The sequence below is a fragment of the Panthera onca genome, chromosome C1 (assembly GCF_046562875.1).
Source record: "Panthera onca isolate mPanOnc1 chromosome C1, mPanOnc1 haplotype 2, whole genome shotgun sequence".
NCBI classification, from domain to species: domain Eukaryota; kingdom Metazoa; phylum Chordata; class Mammalia; order Carnivora; family Felidae; genus Panthera; species Panthera onca.
In genome coordinates this window covers 205,730,216-205,756,018 of record NC_138346.1, presented here as the reverse complement: position 1 = coordinate 205,756,018, position 25,803 = coordinate 205,730,216, and the positions used below count along the sequence as shown (strand labels likewise).

Here is a 25,803-nt window from a genome sequence, read left to right as displayed (position 1 = left end):
GAGCGGGGGAGGGGCTGAGAGAGAGAGGGACAGAGGATCTGAAGCAGGCTCCACGCTGAAAGCAGCAAGCCTGCCCAACTGGAACCCACAAATCGTGAGTTCATGACCTGATCAAGTCAAGACTTGGACACTTAACCGACTGAGCCACCCAGGTGTCCCCTTAATAGTATCTTTTGATGGGCAGAAATTTTAACTATTGATGAAGTCCTATTTATCAGTTTTTTCTTTTTGAGGTGTCACCTTCCCCAAAGTCACAAAGATAGCCTCTTATGTTTGCTTCTAGAAGCTTTGTGGTTCTGGCTTTTATAATTAGGTTTATGATCCATTTCAAATTAATGGAGTAAGGTTGGGGGCGGTGTTTTAGCTTATTTATTTATTTATTTATTTATTTATTTATTTATAGTGCAAGTGGGGGGTGGGGGAGAGAAAGAAAGAAAGAAAGAAAAGCAAGGAGCCTGATGAGGGACTCAAACTCATGAACTGGGAGATCATGACCTGAGCTGAAGTCCAACACTTAACCGACCAAGCCACTCAGGTGCCCTGATGTTTAACTTTTTAACTGAAGTTTTACCATCTCTTTCATATTTTCTGTTTCCTAAAGTTTCCTGGCCTCTTCTTGGAAGTGTTCCTCTATCTGGTATCCCAGTTCCCCATTTCTACTCTACCTATTATGTTTGTTATTTCGACAGGCTTTTCATGCAGAATATTTTTACTTGGGTCCTCTAACACTTTACTGTTTTTTTATATTGTGAATATCTTCCCTTCTTTTCTGTGTTTCTAATGCTTATTTAATTTTTAAAATGTTTATTTATTTTCGAGAGAGAGACAGAGAGTGAGTGGGGTTGGGGAAGAGAGAGAGGGAGACACAGAATCTGAAGTAGGCTCCAGGCTCTGAGCTGTCAGCACACAGCCCTATGCAGGGCTCGAACTCACAAACTGTGAGATCATGACCTGAGCTGAAGTCGGACACTTAACTGACTGAGCCACCCAGGCACCCCTCTAATTCTTTTTTTTTTTTTTTAATTTTTTTTAATGGTTATTTATTTTTGAGACAGAGAGAGACAGAGCATGAACGGGGGAGGGTCAGAGAGAGGGAGACACAGAATCTGAAATAGGCTCCAGGCTCTGAGCTGTCAGCCCAGAGCCCGATGCGGGGCTCAAACTCACGGACCGCGAGATCATGACCTGAGCCGAAGTCGGCCGCTTAACCGACTGAGCCACCCAGGCGCCCCTCTAATTCTTATTTAAAATTCTCAGTCCATCTGTTGAATACAGCTGATTCCAGTGGTATCTTTAATCAGTTTGTTTTGAAGCCATTGTGTTCCTTGGATTCCCTGTTCTTTAACCTGTGAGCTCATTTCTCGGGGGGCAGGGGAGGGGGGCTCAGCTATTCTGTCTGGTGCTGCGCACTGAGCTAAAAATCTAAGCCTGACCCTAGTCTCTGTCAGCACCAGTGAACCCAAGGAGATGACAGTCCTGGAGTGGAGACCCTCAGTCTGGCAGAGCCACTCCTCTCTCTCAGGTAACCAACTCCACAGGACTGGGCTTCACTTCCAGCACTCCAGAAAGAAGCCGCCAGGGGAGGGGGCTGTCTGGTTAGGTCAGAACCCACCAGCCATGAGGAAGGGAACGGGTGGTATAGCGCCTGGAGGCCTGTCAGTTCCCTCTTGATTCCTGCAATCCCACTTTGCCCGCTGTACCTCTGACTTTACTTCAGAAGACACTCATGCCACCTGCCTGGGCTGCCGACGTCCAAGTGAGAGCGCTGGCTTCGGTTGTTCTGGGGCACTGGGCTTGTTGGGGACGGGAGTGTATGCGGGGTAAGGCTTGATGCAAAGAGCCAAGAGCAGAACTCAAATCCGATTTTGTTTTCTATTTTAGTATTTTCTACCACCCTAAAGACTAGGCCCCGCTCCTTCTGCTGGCTGTAGCACCAAGCCCCTACATACACCAATTTAAACAGCCCAATGCAGGGCTTGAACTCGTGATCTGTGAGATCATGATCTGAGCTGAAGTCGGATGCTTAACCGACTGAGCCACCCAAGTGCCCCCAAAGTGGAAATATTTAATATGAAAAACTGGCCTCATCATCTGCCCTTGCCCCTTTGCATGCACCTCACAGCTCACTATTCTCAAAAAAAAAAAAAAAAAAAAAAAAAAGACATTCATGGCCCCCAGAACTTTGCATGGGCTATTTCCTCTGCTTTGACTGTCTTCCCTCCACTTCTGGAAAGATTCCGGTGCATACTTGAGACTCCTTCCCTGATGGCCCCTTATGGTCACTGTGATACTCAGTGATGGCATGGGAGTCTGGAGTTAGGAAACCTGGCTGCTTGTCCTGATTCTTCGATTCACTGGCTGTCAGTTTTGGGGACAGTCACACTACCTCTTTAGGTTCCTGCTTGGGAAAAAAAAAATGAGTGTCAGGGTAGATCATTCCTTTTTTTTTTTATTTTTAATTTTTTTTTTGAGACAGGGAGAGGCAAAGCATGAGCAGGGAAGGGGCAGAAAGAGAGGAAGACACAGAATCTGAAGCAGATTCAGATGTGGGGCTCGAACTCATGAACTGCGAGATCATGACCTGAGTTGAACGAAGTCTGCCGCTTAACTGACTGAGCCACCCAGGAGCCCCTAGGGTAGATCATTCCTAGACTCTCTTTCAGCTCTGACCAGCTGACACGGTAGTGAAGAGTGAAGGTCCTGGAGTGGGGCTGCCTATGATCCCTTCCTGGGTTAGCGCTTAGTGACTGTACTTCAATGCCTCCTTTGCTAACCTAGCATCATGGTTAAGTTTCTACTTCAGAGTTGGACAGTTTGGGTTCCTAGTCCCAGCCCTACCACTGCTTGCTGTGTGATCATTGGCAAGTGACTTAACCTCTCTGTGCTTTTTTTTCCTCTTCTGTAAAATGGGGTTGATACTAAGGGTGCCTACCTCAAAGTGTGAGAGCACAATGAATGCAGCTATTGTTATGCTGTTGGTGGTGGTTCACCATTATGCAAATCTCTATTCGGTTCAACAAATTCTTTGTTTGTGCCCTGCTAAATGTTTTCTAAATACGCTTTCTATTGGATTTTATCTCTTAACAGATACTCTCCATTGCATCTTATCTTTACAACAACCTTGCAAGATGGGGATGACTAACCTTGTTTGACAGATAAGGAACCTGCAGCCCCAGAGGCAAAGTCACTTTCAAAGCTGCACCGACAGGACTTAACCCTTGTCTACCTTCTCCATGGCCAAGATCTTTCCACTATGCTCCATGTTCAGAAAGATTAGTTGGGGGTTTTGGGGATTACCGGATAAACCCAGATGGGAAAGCTCAGTGAGAAGCTCCCCCACCCCCCTACACATGTATTCCAGCTGTCTGCCTGCCCTTGGCCATTCACAAGCTGTCTTTTGTAGATTTCACGCAAATGTGGGTTTAGTGATGGGCCAGAAGTTAATTGAGGAGGCAGAACAAGGGTGGGTTGGACAATTAGGGGCTCCTATGACCTGGGATAGAGAGCCAGAGGGTCTCTGGGAAAGGGAGGGGGACTCTCGGAGGACAGGAAATCAGCAAAGAGGCGGTCTGAGTTTCGACAAGCCCAGAGCTGAAGATGGAGGCAGATGTGGGCCTTGCCAAGACGCAGCTCCAGAGGGTGGCACTGGGGTTGAACCCTGACCTCTTTGTGCTCCTGCGGGTCTGGGCATGTGACTTCACCTCTGAGAGCCCCAGTTGCGTCATCTGCAAGAAGGCTGCTAGTGCCATTTGGTAGAGTTAGGGGAGAGGGCATAGGGGAGCCCAGTAACCCCCGGTTAGATTAGCATATGCAGGTGGACCTGAGATTTAATCCTGAAGCTTCCTGAAGTTTCCTTATCTACAGTTTGGGAGTCTCCTGCTCAGCTGTGTGGGATTATTGCAAAGCCACGGGGTGAGGGGTGAGGAGTGAGGAGTTCTGTGTGAGCCTTTCTCTGTCCTCTCTATTTAAAACTGCAAACTGCAAACACCATGTCCTCCTCCCCACCCCCCTCCTTTTCCTCCACCACGTGGTATCCTATTGACTTTATTTCTTCTTTGTTGTCTGCTCCTGCCGGCAGCCCAGCCAGGATTTGGGTTGTTTGGTTCTGCAAGTAGAACAGCCCCCGGCTATAGCAGGTGCTCAGTAAATAGCGGTCAACTGATTGATTGTTGGTTCGATAACAAGTAGGGAAGGGCCTTCGTGTATAGGGATGAGTCAGTATCAGTTGGATCTTGGAAATGTAGAGTAGAGGTCGGAAAGCTTGCTTGAGGTGTCCAGGGCTGCCTGGGAAAGCATTTGGGGCTTCGGGGCCTAGATTTCAGGGTGGTTCCTGGTCCCTCTCTGGCTACAGCCGGTGGGAGGTGAGTCCCGTAGGATAGTAAAGGTGTTGGGCCTGAGTACTGGGGCTTCTTGAGGAGCCAAGAGCCTCAGGCAAACAGGGAAGCCATGATACTTGGCTTTCTCTTTAGCCTTTTTTTTTTTTTAATTGAATTTTTAAATTTTTGTATGTGATTTTTTTGTTTTGTTTTGTTTAAAGTAATCTCTATACCCAACGTGGGGCTTGAACTCACAACCCTGAGATCAAGAGTTGCTGGGGTGCCTGGGTTGCTCAGTTGGTTGAGGATCCAACTTATGCTTAGGTCGTGGTCTCGAGGTTCGTGAGTTTGAGCCCCTCATCGGGCTTTGTGCTGGCAGCTCGGAGCCTGAACCCTGCTTTGGATTCTGTGTCTCCCTCTCTCTCTGCCCCTCCCTTGCTCATACTCTCTCTCTCTCTCTCTCTCTCTCTCTCTCTCTCTCAATCTGTCTCAAAAATAAATGAACATTAAAAAAATAAAAATAAAAGAGAGTTGCATGTTCTACCAACTGAGCCAGCCAGGTGCCCCACTTCTTTAACTTTTAAACCACTCTGACTTCCCCTAAGCAGAATAGACTACCTCAAAGAAATGACAGCCCCCAATGCCAACCCTGCACCGAAAGGCCTAGGAGAAAAAGCACTGGGCTTGGAGCCAGGCAGATCCCACAGCATGGCCTGGCCTTGCCCCTCTTTAGCAGAAGGGTCTCGGGCAGGTCACTTCACCTCTCTGTGTTTCCTCTGTGAAATGGGTGTAGCAGGATCCCCCTGTACTCCGACCTCCTAGGGCTTTTGTGTAAAACCCAGTAAAAATGTGTATTATGACCAATCGTCACTAGACCGAAGGTCCCACAAGGAAGATCTTGCACCTGCAGCCCCTAACACAGGGGCACTTGGAACGTGGTGATCCAAGAGCTAACGTCCACTGACAACAACTTTTGGAAGGGGAGGGTCTCAGTCCTGCCTGTAGTAGGGTTGTTACGTCCTGTTCAAGGATCTCCCACGGTTCCGAGGGTTTATAGATTCCAAAAAGAAAACCTACCTTGTGTTCAGTTGGACTTTTATTTAGCCATGCATTTGAACTTTACTGACCCATCTTTAACTTGTTTGCAAGATTTTTCCTTTGGTAGGAACAGCTGGCTGAGTATGACACGATGCGGTTGCTTACATTATAAGGGGCTCAGAGAAACCGACTGAACTGGAGTTCTAAGGTCAGACTATGTTCCAAGTAACAGTAAATCCAAGGCAAACAATAAGGGGTATTAATTGGCTCATGGAACCTGGATGTTCAGAAGCGAGCTTCAGGCATGGCTGCATCCAGGGACTCAAGCAATGTTACCCAAGACTCCAAATTCTCTGCGTCTAGTTCACCTTCTAAGGAGTTGCTTCATCTTCAGGCTCCACACAGCCCTCCTCCCCACTGCCTCACCCTTACAACACACCATCCAGGCGGAGAGAGTCTTCCACTTTAAGCCAGTCAGGACCCACCTGCAGCTGCTGGGGGTGAGATCAATCCCATCCAAACCACATGGCCAAAAGGGGGAGGGTTGCTGTCCAAGGAAACTGGGGCATTGTCAGGAAGGGGAAGTGGATTCTGGGTGGCCAGAGATTACAGCAAATATCCACGATCGTCATCAGAAGGAATGTGAAAAGCCAGAGGAACATCTGCAGAGCACTTTACAGTTTGCAAAGTTCCTCCCTTCCAAGAAGCTGATACTGGAGGCAGAATGGCATTTATTATCCCTGCTTCGCAAATGAGGAAACAGCTCTTGAGTATTTGGCCAGGACACTGACTTGTACCCCCCCTGGCCTGCCCCTGCCCGTCTCAGCCCCTCTGGGGAGTTATAAACCCAGAAAGGCTGACCTGGGAGGGAGGGGGCCCAGGGGGCGTGGACCAGGGGCGGAGGCCTGACTTCAGGACCTGTGGTGGGGTGGCACTCACAGCCAACGCTGCAGGGCACACACAGACGCGGGCAGAATGAGATCACGCAGCACACTGGTGCGGGGCTCCCCGTACCTAGCGGTGGCTGAGGCCTCCGCTGTGCCATCGGTGATGGAAGCTGCCCTGGCAGATGACCCGGATGGCGGTAGCAAGCTGGATGTGGAGCCAGCCAGGCCTGGCCCGGATCCCAGCTCTCCCACGCGGTTGCTGTGTGACCCTGCTCCTCCCGCCCATTTCCTGAGTCTCCGTTTTGTCTTCTGACCCAGGGCTGATAATTCCCACCTCCCAGGATCCTTGGAAGGCGGAACCCAAAGCTCCGGCACATAGTAGGTGCTCCATTAAGAGTCCTTCCCTTTCCGTCTCCGTAGCGTCCTGTTAATAGCTGTGTGACCTCGGCCAAGCAACTGAACTTCTCTGTACAGTGGGAGCAACGATCACACACGCGAGAGTGCTGCTGTGAGGGTTAGGCGAGTCGGTGCATGCGAAGCACTTAGAACCGGGCCTGGCACGCTCACTGTACCTATTACTACCAGCTAACGTTTATTGTGTGTTTCATGGGCCGAGCCCTCGGTATTTATCTTCCGGTTTTTTGGTCGTGTTCTCATGCTTACAATCGCACAGTGACAGCGGCACTCATTGCGATGACCTCCCTTGCACGAGTGAGGAAACTGAGGCCCAGAAAGGTGAAGTGACGTGCCCAAGGTCGTGAAACCAGTAAGCAATGGGGACTCTGCCGAGCTGTGCACCCTTGGGTGGGACCCTCGCTTCCGCCCGCCCAGGTTTCCTGTTGGGGGGCGGGGGGGCGGTATCCCTGCCCTGATACCTCCTGGGGTCACCAGCAAATGCAATAGCAGCAGGAGCCGCCGCCTCCTGCTGCTGGAAGGTTCTCTGGGAATGTAAGGAACGCTGTTATCCAGTGCCAGCTGCAGAGTGCTATCTCTGGGAACATCCGTGTCCTCCCTGCTCTGACGCGAGCAGGGTGATCGCGACCCCCCCCCCCCCCCCCCGCACATGCCACCCAGGGATGCTGCTTGTGTTGGCTGGCACCCAGCAGGCTACAAGTTCACCGCCTATCTCCCCAATCCGGAGTTGTCACGGCCTCTCTCAGGGCGCACGTGGGGCCTGTGGAATGGCGGCTTCCTCTCCTAGGGGAAGGCCGCCAGGGTGCGTGGGCCTCGAGGGGCGGGGAGCAGAGAGAGCCATGGTGGTCCAGTGACCTGCCTGAGGACCAGCTGGAATAGGAGGCTTCGGGGGGGGGGGGGGGGGGAGGAGGAGGCGTGCGTCTAGGGTGTCACCATGTATGACCCCGGGTAGATCCCCTCACCCGACCCCTCTTCTGTAAGTGGCGCTGAGGAACCCTCCTCCAGGGGCTGGGGTGACATGGGATGTAGTGAGCGTGTCCAATAGCAGCTGCATGCGGTCCATTCGTCCACAGACGCACAGTGTCCATGGCATAGCCAGAACAAATGTGGTTCATTTCCAGGCTGCTTGGGAGTTTTTACACTTGGCCCTGGAAGACAGAAACATCCACAGGGAGCGTTGAATACTGGCGGTGTGACCTCGGGCAAAGGACTTAACCTCTCTGTGTTTCTGTTCTGTCACCTGTAAAATGGTAATAATAGCACCTATGGGGTAGGTTGTTTTAGGGATTAAATGAGGCAATAGAGGTAAAATGTTTAGAACAATGGTTGGCACATAGTAAGGGCTATGAAAAGGTTTGCTATTATTTAAGGGTACAATGACAAAGTGCGAAACAAGGCCTTTTTTAGAATAGTCTCAGTTTGAATTGTTCTTTTCAATGACACAAATCATTCATGTCTGGAATTCCAAGACATTGGCACCCACGCGAGGCCTCCCAGAGTGCTTTGTGCTTCCAGTAATAGCCCCCAGATTGTAGCTGGTTACTGTGGAGACTTGTGCCTGCCGTTGGTGTGCTGTGTGGCCCTGGGGAGGTCGTGTACCCTCTCTGTGCCTGCCTTTTCGTGTTGTCGATGATGAGAGCAAGGATGGACAGTCCTGTCTGTCTGTCTCCTGGTAGCAGAGGGGCTTCTGCTGCAGGAGTGCTGAATGAAACACCCAAGTGCAGGGGGTGGCAAACACCTTAGAAACACACAGCACATGCTCCCCTCCCCCTCCCCTTGCCCTCAGCTTCCAGGCTCGGCCCAGAACAAGGTGGTCTGGGACAGAACGTAACTTCTCCGTGGGATGGTAGAAGCCCGTGTGCCCATAGAGGAGCCATCCCTGACCCTCCTGTGCCCAGGCGCCCCAGCCATCTGAGCTCCCAGGAATGGGTTTCTGGGCCCCGCCCCCCACTCCCCACCCTGCCAGCTCTCCTACCAGCTGAACCTTGACTGGCTCTAGTCTTCTGCCCACAGAGCCAGTTTGTGGCATGAAGACCATCCAGATGCCCCAGGGAGCCCCAGAAAAGCTTTGGCTGCAGAGCCCAGGCCTTTGGGGCTTCTGATTCTGGCTCTGCTGTGTGGTCTTGGGCAAGCAGCAGACCGTCTGAGCTTCAATGTCTTAACCTGTAAGATGGGCTGGCATGAAAGCGGGCAGGAGACATGCAGGGTGTGCTCTTGACCCCGTGAGCTCAGCAGGCAGAGCCCGTTGTGGCTGGTCTGGGCTGCCCCTCCTCCCTCCTGTCAGGGGCACCCTCTCTCTCTGTTCACCTCAACCCCCACCGTCCTTCCGGCCTGGCTTTCCTCCCACTCTGTCCGTGGAACCCTCCTGGCTGATCCTGGGGGTTCTCTCTTTCTCCCCTTCAAGAGGAAAAGAACACGTTGCACTGCTTCTGGTGGGTTGTCTCTTCCCATGTGGAAACATGGAGCCCCTGGACCATGAGAACTGGAACCTCTACCCCTTGCCTTTAGTTAAATACCCACCTCCTGCCAAGTGGAGGTCCTGTGGGGCCTTGCAGGCAAGCAGGTCTGTGGGAAAGCCCTGGGGGCTAATGCCTGCCTGGCCAAGCTGAGCCAGCAGAGAAGGGTCTGTCGGTTTTCTGCTCCAGGCGTTCAAGGGCTCTTCTTACCCACTGTCCCGCCCCCCCTCCCCCCATCCTAGCTGCAGGCTGATATTCACTGAACACTTACCATGCCCTGGGGGCTGTTTGAATCCTGTCCGTCTATTAACTCACACAATCCTGACAGCGACCCTGTGGTTTCTGTTAGCCTCCCACTTTGCAGACACAGGCCGGGGGTCCGTGGCCCTTAGCTACTCTCCCTGGCTCAAGAGGGGCAGAGGCAGGATCTGAACCCTGTGGCCTGGCTGCACAGCTCGCTCTTTCTGCGGCTGAGCTGTCTTCAGCCGCTCATGCCTTGACCCCACCACCCTTCAAACCCACCTACCGACATTCCCTGGCCACCCAGCTGTGTGCCAGACTCTGCCGGCCACGGGGCGGCCACCATCAGCAGAGCTCACGCCACAGGAAGAAATGACAACTGATGGCTCTCTAAGGCTCTGATAGAGGTGACCAAGGCCTTGAGCGCCCCCGGTTCCAGAAGCTTCAGAAAGAGTCAGAACTACCACATGGGCTGAGACGGGGGTGCAAGGCAGCTCTGTGGAAGGTGGAAGGATGATGGGAGGGATGCGTGGAGTGGACAGCAGGGAACATTCTAGACCAGAGAACGCTGTGTACAGAGCTGCTGAGGCTGGAAGTGCTCAGGGGACAGCTGGTGTCTCAGCTGAGCCCTAAAGACAGCAATGGCTTGGCAGTGAGCAGGGTTGACATCGTGCCTCCCTGGGCACTCCCACATCTGCTTTTTGCCGGGAGAGAGTGCTGTCAGCAGCTGAGGTCTGAGCCTTGCCCTGTCCCTGGCATCTGGCCCTCCTCCTTCTGGGGAAGCCCCTCCTTGGGTCTGACCTGCAGCCCACTGTGACCACCACGCATTCCTTCCTGAGCCCTATACCCAGAGGCTGCTTCATGGCGGCCATAAATAACTTACGTCAGTGAATGAATAAAGTCCTGGCCAGCAAGGCTTGCCAGAAACGCCAGACTTGGCTGAGAGAGGGATTCTGTGTCCCCTCTCTCTGACCCTGCAGCTGAAATGTTCCTCCCTGGGCAGCTGCCTCAGCCCAGTTTGGAATTGTAGGCGGCCCCCAACCCCCATCCCAATCCCCAGCCTGCTGGGAGCTCAGGGAGCACTCAGCACTTCCTGCAGCCACAGCTCCCTCACAGAGCCAGGAGGGCCCAGCTGACAGCCCAGAGGGCGCTGGCTCTGGCCTGTTCTGATTGTTCCCTGTGTGGGGGGAGTAGGAGCTGGGCACCCAGGGTAAGTCTTTTCTCTTTAGGCCTCAGTCTTCCCATCTGGGCAATGGGACACTGTGTAAAGGTGTATTTCCCAAACTAATCTGCTCACAGAATGACTCAGCACGTCTTGCCCTAGGAGATTCTGACTGAGTAGGTCTGGTGGGGGGGGGGGGCAGGGGAATGGGAATTTGGGGGTTGGTATGTATCTTTAATCTCCTTTTTAAAATTTGAATACGTCACACCCTTTTCTTCCTGTACACTCCCTTCGCTCAAACCTCATCAGGTCCTCAGTACCTAGCAATCCAGGCAGGGTGGGGGCTCCTGGCTCCTGGGTGAAGTTTTGCATATATGGGAACCTGCCCCTTAACTGCCTCCCAATCGTTGTAAAACACCCCCATCACTCATTCTTCCCAGTCTGTCTCTCCCCACCACCCCCCCAAACCACTTGGGAATAGGGCTTTTTCCAATTTGTCCCCAGGTGATTCCTGTGGCCTAGTAGGTTTGGGGAAATGTGCTCAAAGGACCCGCCACAGCCCAGACTTTCCAGGTCAGCAACTTCTAGTCTGGAGGCTCCCTAACGACAGATAACTGCCTTCTGGCCCAGCAGAGTAAGGCTGGGGAGCACAAGGTGATCCTCCTTGAGACTTGTATTGATTTGTGAGGCTGGTGGGTGGGGGAGCCTTAGAGCTGTCCCAGCCCTGGGAGCTGGGTGGGCCCGGAGGGTCTCTGGGTGAGCTGTGGTGGACAGACCCCGCAGCAGGGGTGACCTCCGGGTAGGTCCTGTGAGGAGTCCCATGCAGGGCGTGGCTTAGCACCTTTCATCTGTGTAAGCCTGGATCATCACCACTGTCTGCCCCCCTCCCACATCCCAACACTGCCCAGGCCACTCTTCTCTCATTGGGGAGGGGGACAAATTATCCAGCTCAGGGTTGTTAATGAGGACTAAACTGAGGCCCCGTATGTCACACAGTGTCTGGGACACTACAGGTGCTCTCCTGAAAGGGCAATGGGTGTCAGGGTCAAAGGTGCAGGGACTGACCCAACATCACACAGCGGGGGGAGGTGGGGCCAGGCCCAAACATGCTGGCCATGTGACAGCTGACCAAGTGACGGTACTGATGAGTCTTAGTTTCCCTGTCAACAGGGCCAACGAGCCAACCCTGCTTGTATCACTGGGGTGTTGTGAGGGTCTGACACGATTTGAGGTAAGGGCCTATTGAGAAAGACAAGGCTTTCATGGAGTGATACCACTGGATTTCCTGTGTTCGTGGTGAGCTTAGTGGCCTTTCTGGGACCAGAAAGAGGGGCCCTCTCTTGGCATGAGTGCTGACCTTGAGTGCTTTGTGCCATGACCGTGAGTGCTTTGTATCATGGGGTCTGAGGTGTCCCAGATGGCAGGAAGTGTAATCAGAAAAGGCCTGGTCTCACAGGCACACAGGCTGGTGTTCATCTGGGCTCTGGACGTGTCTCATGGCTTCACTTCTCTAAGCCTCAGTTTCTTTCTTCTTTTTTTTAATGTTTATTTTTGAGGGAGAGAGAATCTCAAGCAGGCTCTTCACTAGCTGTGAGATCATGGCCTGAGCCGATAGCAAGAGTGGATGCTCAACTGACTGGGACACACAGGCACTCCTGAGCCTCAGTTTCTGAATCTGTAAGATGGGAACTATCACTACCATCCTCACTTGATGAGATGTTGGAACGCAGGAGAAAGGGAGATAAATATGGAAAGGGGGGACTTTGGAAGCAGAAAGGGACCCTCCGGGCAGGCAGCATCTCAGCTACCTCCAGCCTGTGTGTGTGACAGGTGGCTTTGAGCCAGCACCTGGCAGTGATTCCCTGGAGCCTCCCTGCTGTCCTGCGGGGCTGCTGCTGTCCCAGTTCTGAGGCAGTGCAGGGCTTGGGGTTACAGGCTACGGAGGTTGGCAGATCTGGGTTCAAATCCCAACTCTGACGTCACGCCTCTGAGCTTCTATTGCCTTCATTTGCAAGCAGCGTTGCTAGAGCCTCTCTTATGGGGTGAGGCACACGGTTGGCCCCCAATAAGAATAGTTCCTCTTAATCTGGACATAAGTTCACCCCTCTGGCTGATTCGGTGCAGTCTCATTCCTGGGCTTGTAAACGGGGGTGGAACAGCCACTGTTGCTGCTTCAGAGGAATAGCCAGCCATGACCTGGGCCGGCCAGGCATCCCTTCCTTCTGTGCTTTTATCCCACAGGGTGACCGGCACAATGGCTGGTGCGTCGTAGTAAGTGCTTTTTCTACCCTGGCCAGTCAGGAATCTCCAAGATGACAGAGACCATATCTATCCTGTTCCCCCAATGACTCCTTGGTACTTAGAACAGAGCCAGGTCCACAGCAGGTGCTCACTGAATGTTTGGGAATGAAGAATGAATGAACAAAGTTGAACACGCATCATGTGGGGAAGGCCTGGCTTGGGGGAGGGGAGCCTCACGGGCTGTGCCCCCCTTCCTGCTTCATCCCCCCTGGGCTAATCCCCAAAGATTAACCCCAGGGAACAAAGCCAGGTCACAGCCACTGAGCCAGGGCTTTGGAGCGAGCATCCAAGGCTAGGGTGACCGGGGGTTTGCAGGGTCCTGAGGCTGCCCTGTGGGGCCCTCTGTGCCTCAAGATGACCCTTCTGTCCCCCACCCTGGACATGGTCCTCACGGCGGTCCTCAGCCTCCTCCTCCTGATACTGACATTAAGCCTGCTCTTTTTTTTCACCTGCCGCCTGGCCAGGCCCCTCAGGTAGGAGAACTCACCAGGGCCCAACTCCCCTGCCTCCAGATCTCCTGCCCTAAACTCATTTGTCTACTATTTGCTCTTGTGGAATAAAGGGCGGGCGGGCGCTGGTCTCTCTCCTTCTCCGTGGTGGGGAAACTGAGGCCCAGAAAGGCTGAGTCAGCCTGGGCTTGAATTGCACCTGGCCACGGATAGCTGAGATCCTCTGCTCAGTTTCCTAAACGGTAAAGCGGGCTAACAATACTTGCTGTGAGGACTAAGTAAAATCACAGATGTCAACAGTTAGCACAGTGTTCAGCACAACGTGTGTGCCCAAGGAATGGTAGTGATTTTTATCTGGCAATTGTCCTGGGCGTTTTGAGACCTAGACGCCCAGGACTGGCTTTTTCCTGACTCCTAGGGGCTCCCATGTCCTCTGCCCCAGCTCAGTCCTTAGGGCCCAGGCCCACCCCTCTGCTCTTTCTCCTGACCTGCCAAGTAGTTGCTCCTTCTCCAGGGGCCAGAGCCCAGTCAGGACTTCTGCATAATTGTCATGAATAATCAGGGCATGTAGCTGGGAGCCTGGCAGAGACCATCCAGCTGGGAGGTGGGGGGCAGTGGGGCTGGCTCGCCCTTGGAGGCTCCATTCTGAGCTCGTAGAGCATTGGCAGAGGGTGGTGGGCAGCTGGGGCCTCTGCGGCCCCAGACTGGGCCCCACGGAGTCCATCACCAGGGCTGCGAGAGAGCAGACTTGGAGACTCAGGGTGGGGGCAAGAGCGGGAGCCAGCAGAGCAGATTCTGGCTTCTGAAGGCTTTAGATTCCAACCCCCTCTCCTTTTCGGGCAGAGGCAGTGGAAGAAGGCACCTGTCTGTCTCTAGGACAGGGGTCTAAAGACCACATCCCTGGGGTCAAAATTCCAGAGCATTCCAGCCTGAATCCTGAGGCTTTTCATTAAGTTAGCATTTACAGAGCTGCTTCTGTGTGCGTAGGGTTGGGGATTCAAAGATGTGGAGTGGTGTTTACTCTCACAGAGCATCAGGCTAGCAGGGAAGAGAAATAAGAATAATCATGCAGGCTGGATGAGCCCTGTAGATCTCCTGGAGCCACCCTTCACTTTTATTTTTCCTTATTTTCTTGTTTGTACTGGATGGAGAGAGAATTAAGTCCTATTTCTCAGTGCATGGTGCACTATCATGAGCCTTGATTTTTTTCACAAAGGAGATGATAGCAAATAATAATAATAATAATAGTAATAGTAATAATAAAGGAGATCATAGATCCCCTCTGTCCACTACATAGGTTATTAGTGAGAAATCATGGTGAAAGTCATTATAAACAGTGAAGTGCAGTACACAGGTCATTTTCATGTTGTCTGTGTTTATAGATTATTTATAGATCGTTTATGTACGCTCTCAGAGAGTAGAGCTCTTATTTTATTGAAGTATAATATACATTCATACAGAAAAGTGTCCTCATCGGGGCGCCTGGGTGGCTCAGTCGGTTAAGCGTCCGACTTTGGCTCAGGTCATGATCTTGCGGTTTGTGAGTTCGAGCCCCTCGTCGGGCTCTGGTGCTGACAGCTCAGAGCCTGGAGCCTGTTTCAGATTCTGTCTCTCCCTCTCTCCCTGCCCCTCCCCTGCTCATGCTCTGTCTCTCAATAATAAATAAATGTTAAAAAAAAAAAAAAAAGAAAAAGAAAAGTGTTCTTATCAATACATTGACAGCTTATTGGGTTTTCAGACAGAATGCACCCATGTAACTAGCTCTCAGATCAATCACAAGTCCTCTGTGCCCCCTTCGGTCTCCACAACCCCAGGTGTAACCTTTATCTTGTCTTCTAACACCTAGCTTTGTCTATACTTTATCGTGACTTCTGTACTCTCAGATTGGCTTCCGTCATTCAACCTTCCCTTTGCAAGATGTTGTTGTATGGATTTGTCCATACTCACTGTTGTGTAGTTTTCCAGCCTGTGAACCCACACAACGTATTTATCCATCCTGCTGAAGATGGAACTATTCTGAGGCCGTTACAAGCAGGGCTGATATGAATATTCTCATAGATGTCTTTTGGTGAACACACGCGTGTGCGTGCGTGTGTGTGTGTGTGTGTGTGTGTGTGTGTCTCTGTTGGAGATAAATGGGTTAGAGGGCATAGGTACAGTGTCAGCTTTGGTAAATGCTGCCAGTTTTCTTTTTTTTAATGCTTATTTTTTTTTGAGGGAGAGAGACAGAGTGCAAGTACGGGAGGGGCAGAAGAGAGAGAGAGAGAGGGAGGGAGACACAGAATCTGAAACAGGCAGAGCCTGACATGGGGCTCATACTCCAGAATGGCAGGATTGTGACCTAGGCTGAAGTCAGACGCTTAACCGCCTGAGCCACCCAGAAGCCCTGATGCTGCTTTTCCAAAGTGGCTGTACGAGTCTACGCTCCTCCAGCAGTGAATGGCTGCTCTAGGAATATCATCTCCTTGCATTTTCTGCACACGCAAAGGAAGGATTTGGGGTTGCTTCTTCCCTTCCCCCTGCCTCCCTCTTTAGAGCATTAGCTTTCATCTGATGTCAGTATTTACTGTGTCGAGCACTGGAGTATGAACAAACAAGGCAAAGTCCCTGCCTTTAGAGACTCCCAGTGTGGCGGCGGAGATGGACCAGAAAAGAGTTACTTTCAAAACAGATACCTTCATACGGTGATTGAAGTGGCCACTGGAACGAGTGGCCATCCTGAAGGCTTCCTGAAAGAAGGCGACTTTGGTTTTTAAGCCATTTGGAATAATATTATAATGTATTGATATTGTGTAATAATTTTTTTAAGTTTATTTATTTTAAGAGAGAAAGTGAGCACACGTGAGTGGGGGAGGGGCAGAGAGAGAGAGAGAGAGAGAGAGAGAGAGAAGGAGAAAATCCCAACGCACAGCTCCATTTCACAAACCGTGAGATCATGACCTGAGGTGAAATCAACAGTCGGACACTTAACCGACTGGGCCACCCAGGCACCCCGATATTGTATATCAATTTACTAACATTTTTTTCTGATGTTAGGGTTTACTCTAGAAACACTTGAAAACAAAAGTAGAGTAAAAAGAAATCAGGGGGCCCCTGGGTGGCTTGGTCGCTTAAGCATCTGACTTTGGCTCAGGTCATGATCTCACAGTTAGTGAGTTCAAGCCCTGTATCTGGCTCTGTGCTGACAGCTCAGAGCCTGGAGCCTGCTTCAGATTCTACGTCTCCCTCTCTCTCTGCTCCTCCCCTGCTCACGCTCTGTCTTTCAAAAATAAAACATAAAAAAAAAATTTAAAAAAAAAAGAGAAATCAGAAATCGTCTGAAATTCCACCTCAGAGTTAAGTGCTGGTAGATGTCAGATGTAGAGTATTTCCCTTCAATTCCCTCCTGCCCCATCAAGCTGGGTTTTTAAGGGAGCCAGATGGATGTGGAAGAGGGGTGGTAAAAAGCACAGGGGTGCACATTTGGTGACTGCTGGGTGTTTTGTGGGTGCGATACCGGTGAGCCCTCACCTCTGGGCACTGAAATGCCGGACGCACGTTTTAAAGATTGAATCAAGATCCCCTTTTCTAGGGGCAGAGTGGTTTCTTATCTAACGTGACACTCAACTGTACAATGTCGAGCATTGTTGCCGTTTCCCACGACAAATGGAATGATCATTTTTATCTGGGTTTTGGTGGCAGTACTATTATCCTGTGAGACTCTTGCCATTTAAAATTTCTCATCTTCCAGCAACATTTGTGCACAACAGGGTTAGTACATTTCTCAGCTGCAATTGGGGTTATCCTTTGTGATCCTGACAGTATGACCACAGTTTAAAAACTTTCTTATGCCATTTCATACATGCTTATTTTAGGCAATTTGGAAAATTCAAAAAAATAATAATAAAGAGAAGAGGAAATGATCATTCATAGTCTTCCTGCCCAGAAAAAACCACAGTTAATGTTTTGATGTATTTCCTTCTAGAGTGTGTGTGTGTGTGTGTGTGTGTGTGTGTGTGTAACAGTTTTTTAAAATTATAAAGGTAACATCTTTATTTGGGAAATGCAGAAAAGACAATGAAAAAGCAACCGAGTCATCTGAAATGTCACCACCCAGAAATGGGCACCTTCAGCAGCCAATCTTCCTGTATATCAGTTCTATTCCTTTTATATCTCTCACCATAAATGACAAGCTCTAGAAGAGAATGTGGCAAGTGTGGTTGTCTCTAACAAAGGGTGGACTCTGTTGTGTCTCCAATGTGCTTGGGAAAGGTAATTCAAAGGCTAAAGACTGGTTCAGAATCAGGAGCAGGAGCATCCTTACCTGGGAGCTTGTTGGAACCGCACTAGATTCTGGGCGATGGCAGGTGGATACTGGGTCTATTTTAGCAAACCCTCTAAGAGCCCAAAATGCATGCTGCATTTTGGGAAGCATTATACAGAAAGACTGAACTCTGGTGGGTTCCAGGCTCCAGACGGACTGAGAGTGGGAGTTCACTTGGAAAATGGGGAAGGAACCATTTTGCTTCATGGAACTCGTGTATTATACTGCCACAACTGTATGTGATTAAGCTTCCTGAGGGAGGGACCACTGGGGTTTACATCCTAGCGCCTAGCCCTGCGCCTGATTGGTGATAAGTGCTCAACATATAATGAATGAATAAGCGAAAGTATGAGTGGATGGACGAATGAATTCTGGAGCTGTGGCCCACATGTCTTTTTTTTTTCCCCCTTTAATTTCTAGGATTGGAACATCGGTTAGCATCTGACCACTGCCAGCCCATCCCCTCCCACCCACGTTGGTCATACCTCTGGGCCCAAGAGAGAAGGCAGGTCTTGGAGTGCACCATGATTTCTCCATTCTTGGTGCTGGCCATTGGCACCTGCCTTACCAACTCCTTAGTGCCAGGTATGATGGAGGACCCAGGCGGAAGGGTGGGGAAACCTGGTGCAGGTGGGATAGGATGAGGGCAGTGTCTATGTTGAAGGTCATAGAACTGTCCAAGTTAACAGCTGCAGACAAATGTTCACAGAGCAGGAGCCCCCAGCTCTGCTACTGCACGTCCTAATGTTGGACGGGCCACTCTTTTTATATTATCCTCCTCTTCCTTAATTGGGGCATAAACTATCCCAAGTCTTGGGAGGCTAAGTCTCCTGTTGGTTTTGTCTATTTAACTCTCTCTCATGGTGATACGTTTCCTTGTGGTTGGTAATTTTTGCTGATGAATTTGATAATTTCATTTTTTGTTAGGTATTGGAGACTAACCTAGAAGTGTTTCTATGGTGCAGTGTTGTGTTTGATTCTTCAACTGATTCTGGACAAGTTTTTTCTAGACAAGTTAATTCCTCAGTTTTGAGTTCTTACACTATAAATTTGGACCCCCACTTAGACCGGGCTCAGATCTGGAGTGTTATCCACGTTTCTCAAGACTGGCTTTCTTTCCCCATCCCTTCCATAGCTCCAAAGTAACATATGCACGTTACCAACCTAGACCTGTATCTGGTCAGACACCCCAGGGCCACTCAGCAGCAGCCCCAAGTGGAAGAAGGGAGCCCATCTTGGCTCAGTCCACTATGTGGGTAGAAGTCCCTGGTTGCCCTCCCAGAATCTTAGTTTCTCCATCTGCCGGGTGGAGACAGTAATTCCTCCTCCTTACATCTGTTATAAGAATCACACAGTATTGGGTCACCTGGGTGGCTCAGTCGGTTGAGCGGCCGACTTCAGCTCAGGTCGTGATCTCACAGCTCGTGAGTTTGAGCCCCACATCAGGCTCTGTGCTGACAGCTCAGAGCCTGGAGCCTGCTTCGGATTCTGTGCCTCCCTCTCTCTCTGCCCCAACCCACTCGAATTCTGTCTCTATCTCTCTCAAAAATAAAAAAATTAAAAAAAAAAATCACACAGTATAGTCAGTGTCAGGCAGGGAGTGGGTTCTCTTAGGAAGAATATTTTCTTCTTTTTTTAAAATGTTTATTTATTTTTGAGAGAGAGAGAGAGGGAGGGAGTGGGGGAGGGGCAGAGAGAGAGGGAGACACAGAATCCAAAGCAGGCTCCAGGCTCTGAGCTGTCAGTACAGAGCCCGACGTGGGGCTCAAACTCGTGAACCATGAGATCATGACCTGAGCCAAAGTTGGACGCTTAACCAACTGAGCCACCCGGGCACCCCAAAAATATTTTCAACAGGTGAGGAAATTAGCGTTCAGGGAAGGGACTGGCCTTCCTCCCCCCTCTGTGGTCCCATGGTGCCTTTCAGTGTGTATCCTTGGGGACCAGCAGTGGCTCTAAGACCAAGTCCCTGCTTTCTCAGCACTCATAGCCCACCTGGGTGAAAGGTGCATGAAACAGATGGATGAAAAGTGAAAAGATGAAAAAGCAACGAAATGAAAACTCTTCAAATATTCAGCAATTCAATCTTTGGTATTTGTTCCTTTTTAGACATTCCATTGGGTGTGTGATGGCATTAGCTTGTCCTCTCGCTCTTTTTTAAGTATAGCTTAAAGTAAAGTGCACCAATTTAAAACGCATAGCTTGATGAGTTTTTACGTATTGTATGTCCTTGTAACCACCACCCAGATTAAGACAGAACATTTCCAGTCTTGGGACACTTAAGGGCCTTCCTGGGTGCTCCCCAAGCAACCCTACCCCCAAGCCAAAATGACACAGGCTCACTCCTGCCACCATAGATGAGTTCTGCCTGTTTTAAACTTCATGTGAATGGAATTATACAGTACACATTGACAAGTACTTTTCATGTGGCATTATATTCTGAGCATTTGTGCATGTCATTTAATGTTCTCCAAAAACAATGGCCTTTTGATACTTGGTTGTCCAAAGCCATGATTGCTTAAGTCAGTCCCCTGACAATGAAGTTGGTTTGACATCCACTAAACCCTTCTCAGGTTCAGGCCCTAGGGTGGCTCTGGTGAAAAAGACCGAACAGTCTCTCAGTCCCCAGGGACCAACCACAGTGGGAAAACTGGCAAACTGGGATCAGAGCTTGAGTCAAGACGAAGGAATAAGTGCAGGGAGGCTGATGCCAGTCCAGCCCCTGGGGGTCTGCCAAGCTATTGGGGAAGGGGGAGGGAGGGCCTGGTTATAGGAAAATCGAGACGGCAAGAAGTTCATCACCACCCAGATGGCACCCAAATGGCCGAAGAAGCTCCTTGACCAAAGCCTTGCCACTGTGGTATGCGTGGAGGGAGGCAGGAAGGAGATGGGAACCAGCGCTGAGCCAGTGGGATCCCTGATCAAAACCACTGGCTCAGGCATTTGTTGAGACAGGCATTTGTTGAGACGTCATCTCAGTCCTAAAACTGTCTATGCACTCCCGTTCTCCTGGGGGGCAGAAACTCAAATGGAGAGAATTTGCCTAAAGGTATACAGCTAGATAGAAGGGCCGAGGCTCTCAAGACTCCAGCTGGGGACTCCGCCTGTGGGGTCTGAAATTGGTGAGCTCAGCAGATACCTTCGGAAGAGTGGCAGCATTGGAGGCTGCCATGGTGAGGAGGTGGGCTTGGCTCCTGGGCCTCTGCTTGCAAGAGAAACGGATTCCAGGCGGTGCCTGGGTGGCTCAGTCAGTTAAGCCTCAGACTCTTGGCTTTGGCTCAGGTCACAATCACATGGTTCCTGAGATTGAGCCCTACGTCGGGCTTTGTGCTGACAGCACGGAGCCTACTTGGGATTCTGCCTCCCTCTCTTTCTGCCCCTCCTTCTGCTTGCTCTCTCTCTCTCTCTCTCTCTCTCTCTCAAAATAAACAAAATAAACCTAAAAAGAAAAATGAAGGGTGAGGGGATTCCAGTTCTGGCCTGGAATTACTGGGGGTGGGGGCGGGGAATGTTGATCTCCTGTGGGTCAGGAAGTCAATTTCTCGAATCCAGCCCTCCTCGTGACCCTGGGAGGAATAGACAAAGAACCACATCTGACAGGGAAGGAAATGGAGACTCAGGGAGGTGACCTGGCCACACGGGGGTACTTGGCGTAGTTGTGGTTTCCACTGAAGTCTGTCAGGCACTACAGTTGCATTCTTTCTGGACTACTGGACACATGGGGGGCGGGGATGGGGGCGGGGAGGAGAGCATTCCTGGTTCCCGTGGTTTCTCAAGGTTAGGGACACAGAACAGGCTCTTTGCTAATTTATCCTAACAGGAATAACATTGTGCGTGGCTACTTTAAATTTGATTCATTAAACAAAAGGCAAGTCCTGCTTTCCAGTACTGCTATCGATGCTGTTGGTAACTCAGGTTTCTGCTGACTTTAATGATTAAGCCAAGCAGAGTTGATCATTGATGGCTGGATACATCTGGGGACTCCTTCAGGTGAAAGTAGTTCTCTCGGACAGATTAAACATTACCCTCCCGATTGTGCTTGCACAATTAATTCATTTGCTGCCTTAGCAGAATGTCTCTACTGGGTGGAAGGAAACAGCATGGGTTTTGGAGAGTGGAGCCAGAGCTGTGTGGCCTTGGGCAAGTTGGCTGGCATCTCTGGGCCTCGGTTTCTTCAGTCTGAGACATGGGGAGAAGGCCCAGCGTCCACAGGCTTGTTTGGAGGGTTGGCCTGGCAACTGTCGACAAGCCACCTGGTAGCCGTCTGAGACTGTCTGAGACTGGCTGCTGCTTCCTCCCCCAAGTCCAGGCAGTCCTGCCCTCGGGCACGAGAAGTTGGGGGTCTGTAATGTCTGGGGATGGGAAGCTGTCCCCCATCCCTGCCGGATAACTCTGCCTCTCTGTCTATATAGAGAAAGAGAAAGACCCCAAGTACTGGAGGGACCAAGCTCAACAGACCCTGAAAAATGCCCTAAGGCTTCAGAAGCTCAACACCAACGTGGCTAAGAATGTCATCATGTTCCTGGGAGATGGTGAGGCCTGGGGGCCCGAAGGAGAGGGCTGGGTGGGGGCACCTAGGGAAGGGCCTGGGGAGCCAGGCTGTGTTGAAGAGGCTGGGGCCCTGGGAGGCATGTTTAAAGGGGATGGGGGTCCAGGCTGTGGACCCAAGAGGTCTGCTCTGCCAGGCGGTCCCTGAGGGTCTGGGGAGGGAAGGGAGAAAGGGGCCTCCTGGTCACATTTACAGAGCCGTGCTCCGGTGCCCAGTGCCCAGCCAGGCCTGGCAAAACTAGAGTTCTATAGGTGCCCGAGATGGAGAGGCGGGGAGCCCGAGAGACTGAGGCGCCCCCTTCCCCTGCCGCAGGGATGGGTGTTTCCACGGTGACGGCCGCCCGCATCCTCAAGGGTCAGCTCCACCACAATCCCGGGGAGGAGACCAGGCTGGAGATGGACAAGTTCCCTTACGTGGCCCTCTCCAAGGTGAGCTCTGGCCCCAAGCCCGCAGCACCGAGGAAGGGCAGGGGAATCCAGCCTGCGGGCTAGGCGGTCAGCCCTCCTGGGGTCTCCGTGGGGGGGGCCCCCCTGTGAAATGGGCATGGCAGCAGCTGCTTCCCGAGACTTTATTTTGAGGGTTTTAGTCATTGATTTAAAAATCAATTGAAGTATGAAGCGCACAGAGGAGAGCGTGCGTGCGCCAGCGTATAAACCGCACGTGTCCGTATGACCAGCGTCCAGGCTGCGACACTGAACGTGACAGCCGCCAAGAGTCCCCCAGCTCTCCTCCAGTCCCTCGTTCCACCCCCCACCCGACGCCCACTGGCTTCCGACACCGCAGATGAGCGGCTCTGCTTCTGTCCTTGCTGTAGACGGAATCGCGCAGTTTATATGCTTGCGCGCCGGATCCGGATCCGTTGTGTTCGTTCTCTCCCCAGGCGCCTCCGGAAGTGAATTAGATTTCTCCCTACGGCTCTTGCTGCTGGGGTCGTAGGGGCTGGTGCTGGTGGTGCTCTGTGATACTGATCCTCTGGACCCTCTAGATCAGGCCCAGGGCTCACTGCTGGGGGAATGGCAGGGCCTGGAATGTTTTCCGTGGCTCTCAGGCTGGTGGGAAGGAAGACGGGCAAATAGTTTCAGGGTCTCAGCTAGAAGTCTGAATGGGGGAGGGGGGCTCTTCCTCATTTCCTCCGTTCTAGATCTCGCTTCTCTTCCCTTTTCCTTCCTTTTCCCCAGCCTCCCTCACCTCACTTTTTCAAGAACTCAGCAGCCCTGTCGCCCCCTCCTTACCCCCCCCCGCCCCCCTTACCCCCCCCCCCCCCCCCCCCCCCCCCCCCCCCGCCCTGCTCCGGACTTACTTGCTTCCGCCTCCCCGTTGCTGGCTTCCATGGCCCCAGACCCGGAGGGAGGCCTGAGTGACCAGCCCCCACTCCTCTGCATGTTGGAGGGTTGTATTCGCCCCTTCCTGCTGCCCTGGCTGCCAGGGCACAGGGAGTGGGGGCAGGAAGCTGGCAGCCAGGTGATGCTGTGGCTCTGGGGGGACCTCTGCAGGTAGCAGGGCTCAGCCAAGGCCATAGGAGGCCTCTGTCTCCATCATGCCCCAGCCCCCACGGTGTGAGTGGGGGTGATGTGAAGGCCACCAGCAAGGCCCGGCCGACTCCTGCCCCTCCTTTCCCACCTGCAGACATACAACACCAACGCTCAGGTCCCGGACAGTGCAGGCACCGCCACCGCCTACTTATGTGGGGTCAAGGCCAACGAGGGCACCGTGGGGGTGAGCGCAGCCACCCAGAGAACCCAGTGCAACACAACTCAGGGGAACGAAGTCACCTCCATCCTGCGCTGGGCCAAGGACTCTGGTGAGTGGGGGTAGTGGCAGGGAATGGGGCCCAGCTGTATCTGGGCCTCAGTCTGCCCCACTGTATAATGGGGAGAGGGCAGAGAAAGATGCTCTCCAGGGATCTTCCAGCTTTGATGTCTGGGCATCTGTGAGATATTCATGGGATCCCTTCCATGACAGGGTGGGCTAGTGGCTTAGGGGGTTACTCAGCTGTGGGTTCTGGTCCCGGCTCATTTGCCTGAGTCTATTTATTTGACTCTAAAACGAGCATGAAAACCTTGCCCCCTCATACATCTGGTGTGAGGAAAAGGTAAGGGACGTAGCCCGGTGGGAGTTCAGTGTCTACTTCTCCCTTCTTCTTCTCCCTGGAAGCAGGGGAGGCCCTGGCCCGTGTCCCAGGACCTCTGGGGTCAGAGTATGAGGCTGACTGGGAAAGTGACAGAGCCACACCACCTGAGGGCCCCTAGGAGAGCCCCCGTGTTCTTCCAGGGGACCCAGGCAGGGTCCGTGGGGTGAGTGATGGAGGGGAGGATTCTGGCCCAGGCGCTCACAGCTTGAGGGCTCTCAAGAAGGGGAGGGCCACAGAGGCAGAGTGTCTGAGCTGTGCTGCCCAGATATTCAGAAGCCACCACTCCGCCTACCAACCCCTTCCTTCAGTACTGGTGGGGAGACTGAGGCCCAGGCAGTCTGTTGAACTGACGGGAAGCCAGTCTTTAGTCAGGAGAGGGAGGGAGAAGGCAGCTGGGACATCCCCATTCCCAGACAAAGCCAACTGTCCTCTCCCGCACCCCAGGCAAATCTGTGGGCATTGTGACCACCACGAGAGTGAACCACGCCACCCCCAGTGCCGCCTACGCCCACTCTGCTGACCGCGACTGGTACTCAGACAACGAGATGCCCCCGGAGGCCCTGAGTCAGGGCTGCAAGGACATCGCCTACCAGCTCATGCACAACGTCAGGGACATCGAGGCGAGTGTGGGGGTGCAGCTCGATCGGGCACGGGCGGGCTTGTGAGGCCGGGCCTCCGGTGGGCCTCGGGCCTTGGGCCTCAGGCCTCTGCTGGCTCAGGAAAAGCAGCTCGGCCTGGCTCCCCACACACCTGGGAGGCTCCCAGCCCATTAGGGGATTTGCGGTTGGGGCAGGAAAGCGCTGGAAGCTTTCTCCGCGGTGGGGCCGAGGGATAAACCCTGATGTGGCTATACCACCACACCCCAAGAATCAGGCGCCCAGGGATTATTCTGTAAATTGGAATCTGGCGCTGCACCACCAGCCCCCCACCCCCACACGGGGAGGTAGGGGTGACACAGTGGCCATCTGAGGGGAGTACCTGCCCTGCACACTCACACGTGCACTGACAGGCACGTGCCCCACACACTCAACTAGCGAACCCAGAGAAAGGGTGGTGTGGGCCGTGGTTAGCACAAGCTCTCGTTTTTAAACTTCCTGGCTTCAAATCCTTGCTAGCTGTGTGACCCTGGGTCAGTTGCTTAACCTCTATACCCATTCCTTTTATAGGCCGTTTGTAAAACGTACCTAACTTGTAAGCCCATTGAGAGATCCAAATAAAATAATCCCTCAGAGTTGAGTAAGTCCCTGACACCTAGTGAGGACTCAGAAAGTGCTAGCCTTATGCACGAGCCACATACCCCTGCCCTGCAACATAGCTTCGGCAGACTGAGCAGGCTTACGTGTGCAGGTGCATACCTACAGCCCAGATACTGTCCACGTGGTGCTCAGAGGGGTCCCTAAGCTGTTCTTACATGAGGACATCCAGCTGTTCTTTTTTTAGGCTCTTGTTACCCACTGCTGGGGTCTGGTGAGGGGGCGAGGGGACTTTAGCTCCCTGAACCTAAAATGGGGTTTCGGCGAGGCTCAAAGAAAGCCCCCGGGTCCCACCTACCCCTCA

At 52.2% G+C, this 25,803-nt stretch overlaps 1 protein-coding gene across 4 annotated transcripts in view; it reads left to right on the top strand.

Moving 5' to 3' along the window:
- ALPL (alkaline phosphatase, biomineralization associated) overlaps positions 1-25,803 on the top strand; it is a 58,088-nt gene that overhangs the window by 20,549 nt on the left and 11,736 nt on the right. Inside the window, exons 1-6 of one of the 4 annotated variants that reach the window (XM_060625555.3) lie at positions 6,293-6,619; positions 17,987-18,151; positions 21,979-22,098; positions 22,428-22,543; positions 23,742-23,916; positions 24,691-24,866. In XM_060625555.3, coding sequence (XP_060481538.1) covers positions 18,091-18,151; positions 21,979-22,098; positions 22,428-22,543; positions 23,742-23,916; positions 24,691-24,866 — 648 coding nt within the window. In that variant the 5' untranslated portion in view covers positions 6,293-6,619; positions 17,987-18,090. Of the gene's footprint in view, positions 1-6,292; positions 6,620-10,456; positions 10,562-13,062; positions 13,288-17,986; positions 18,152-21,978; positions 22,099-22,427; positions 22,544-23,741; positions 23,917-24,690; positions 24,867-25,803 lie in introns of those variants that run through there. The other 3 variants (XM_060625557.3, XM_078452241.2, XM_060625558.3) reach the window with 3 other exon arrangements.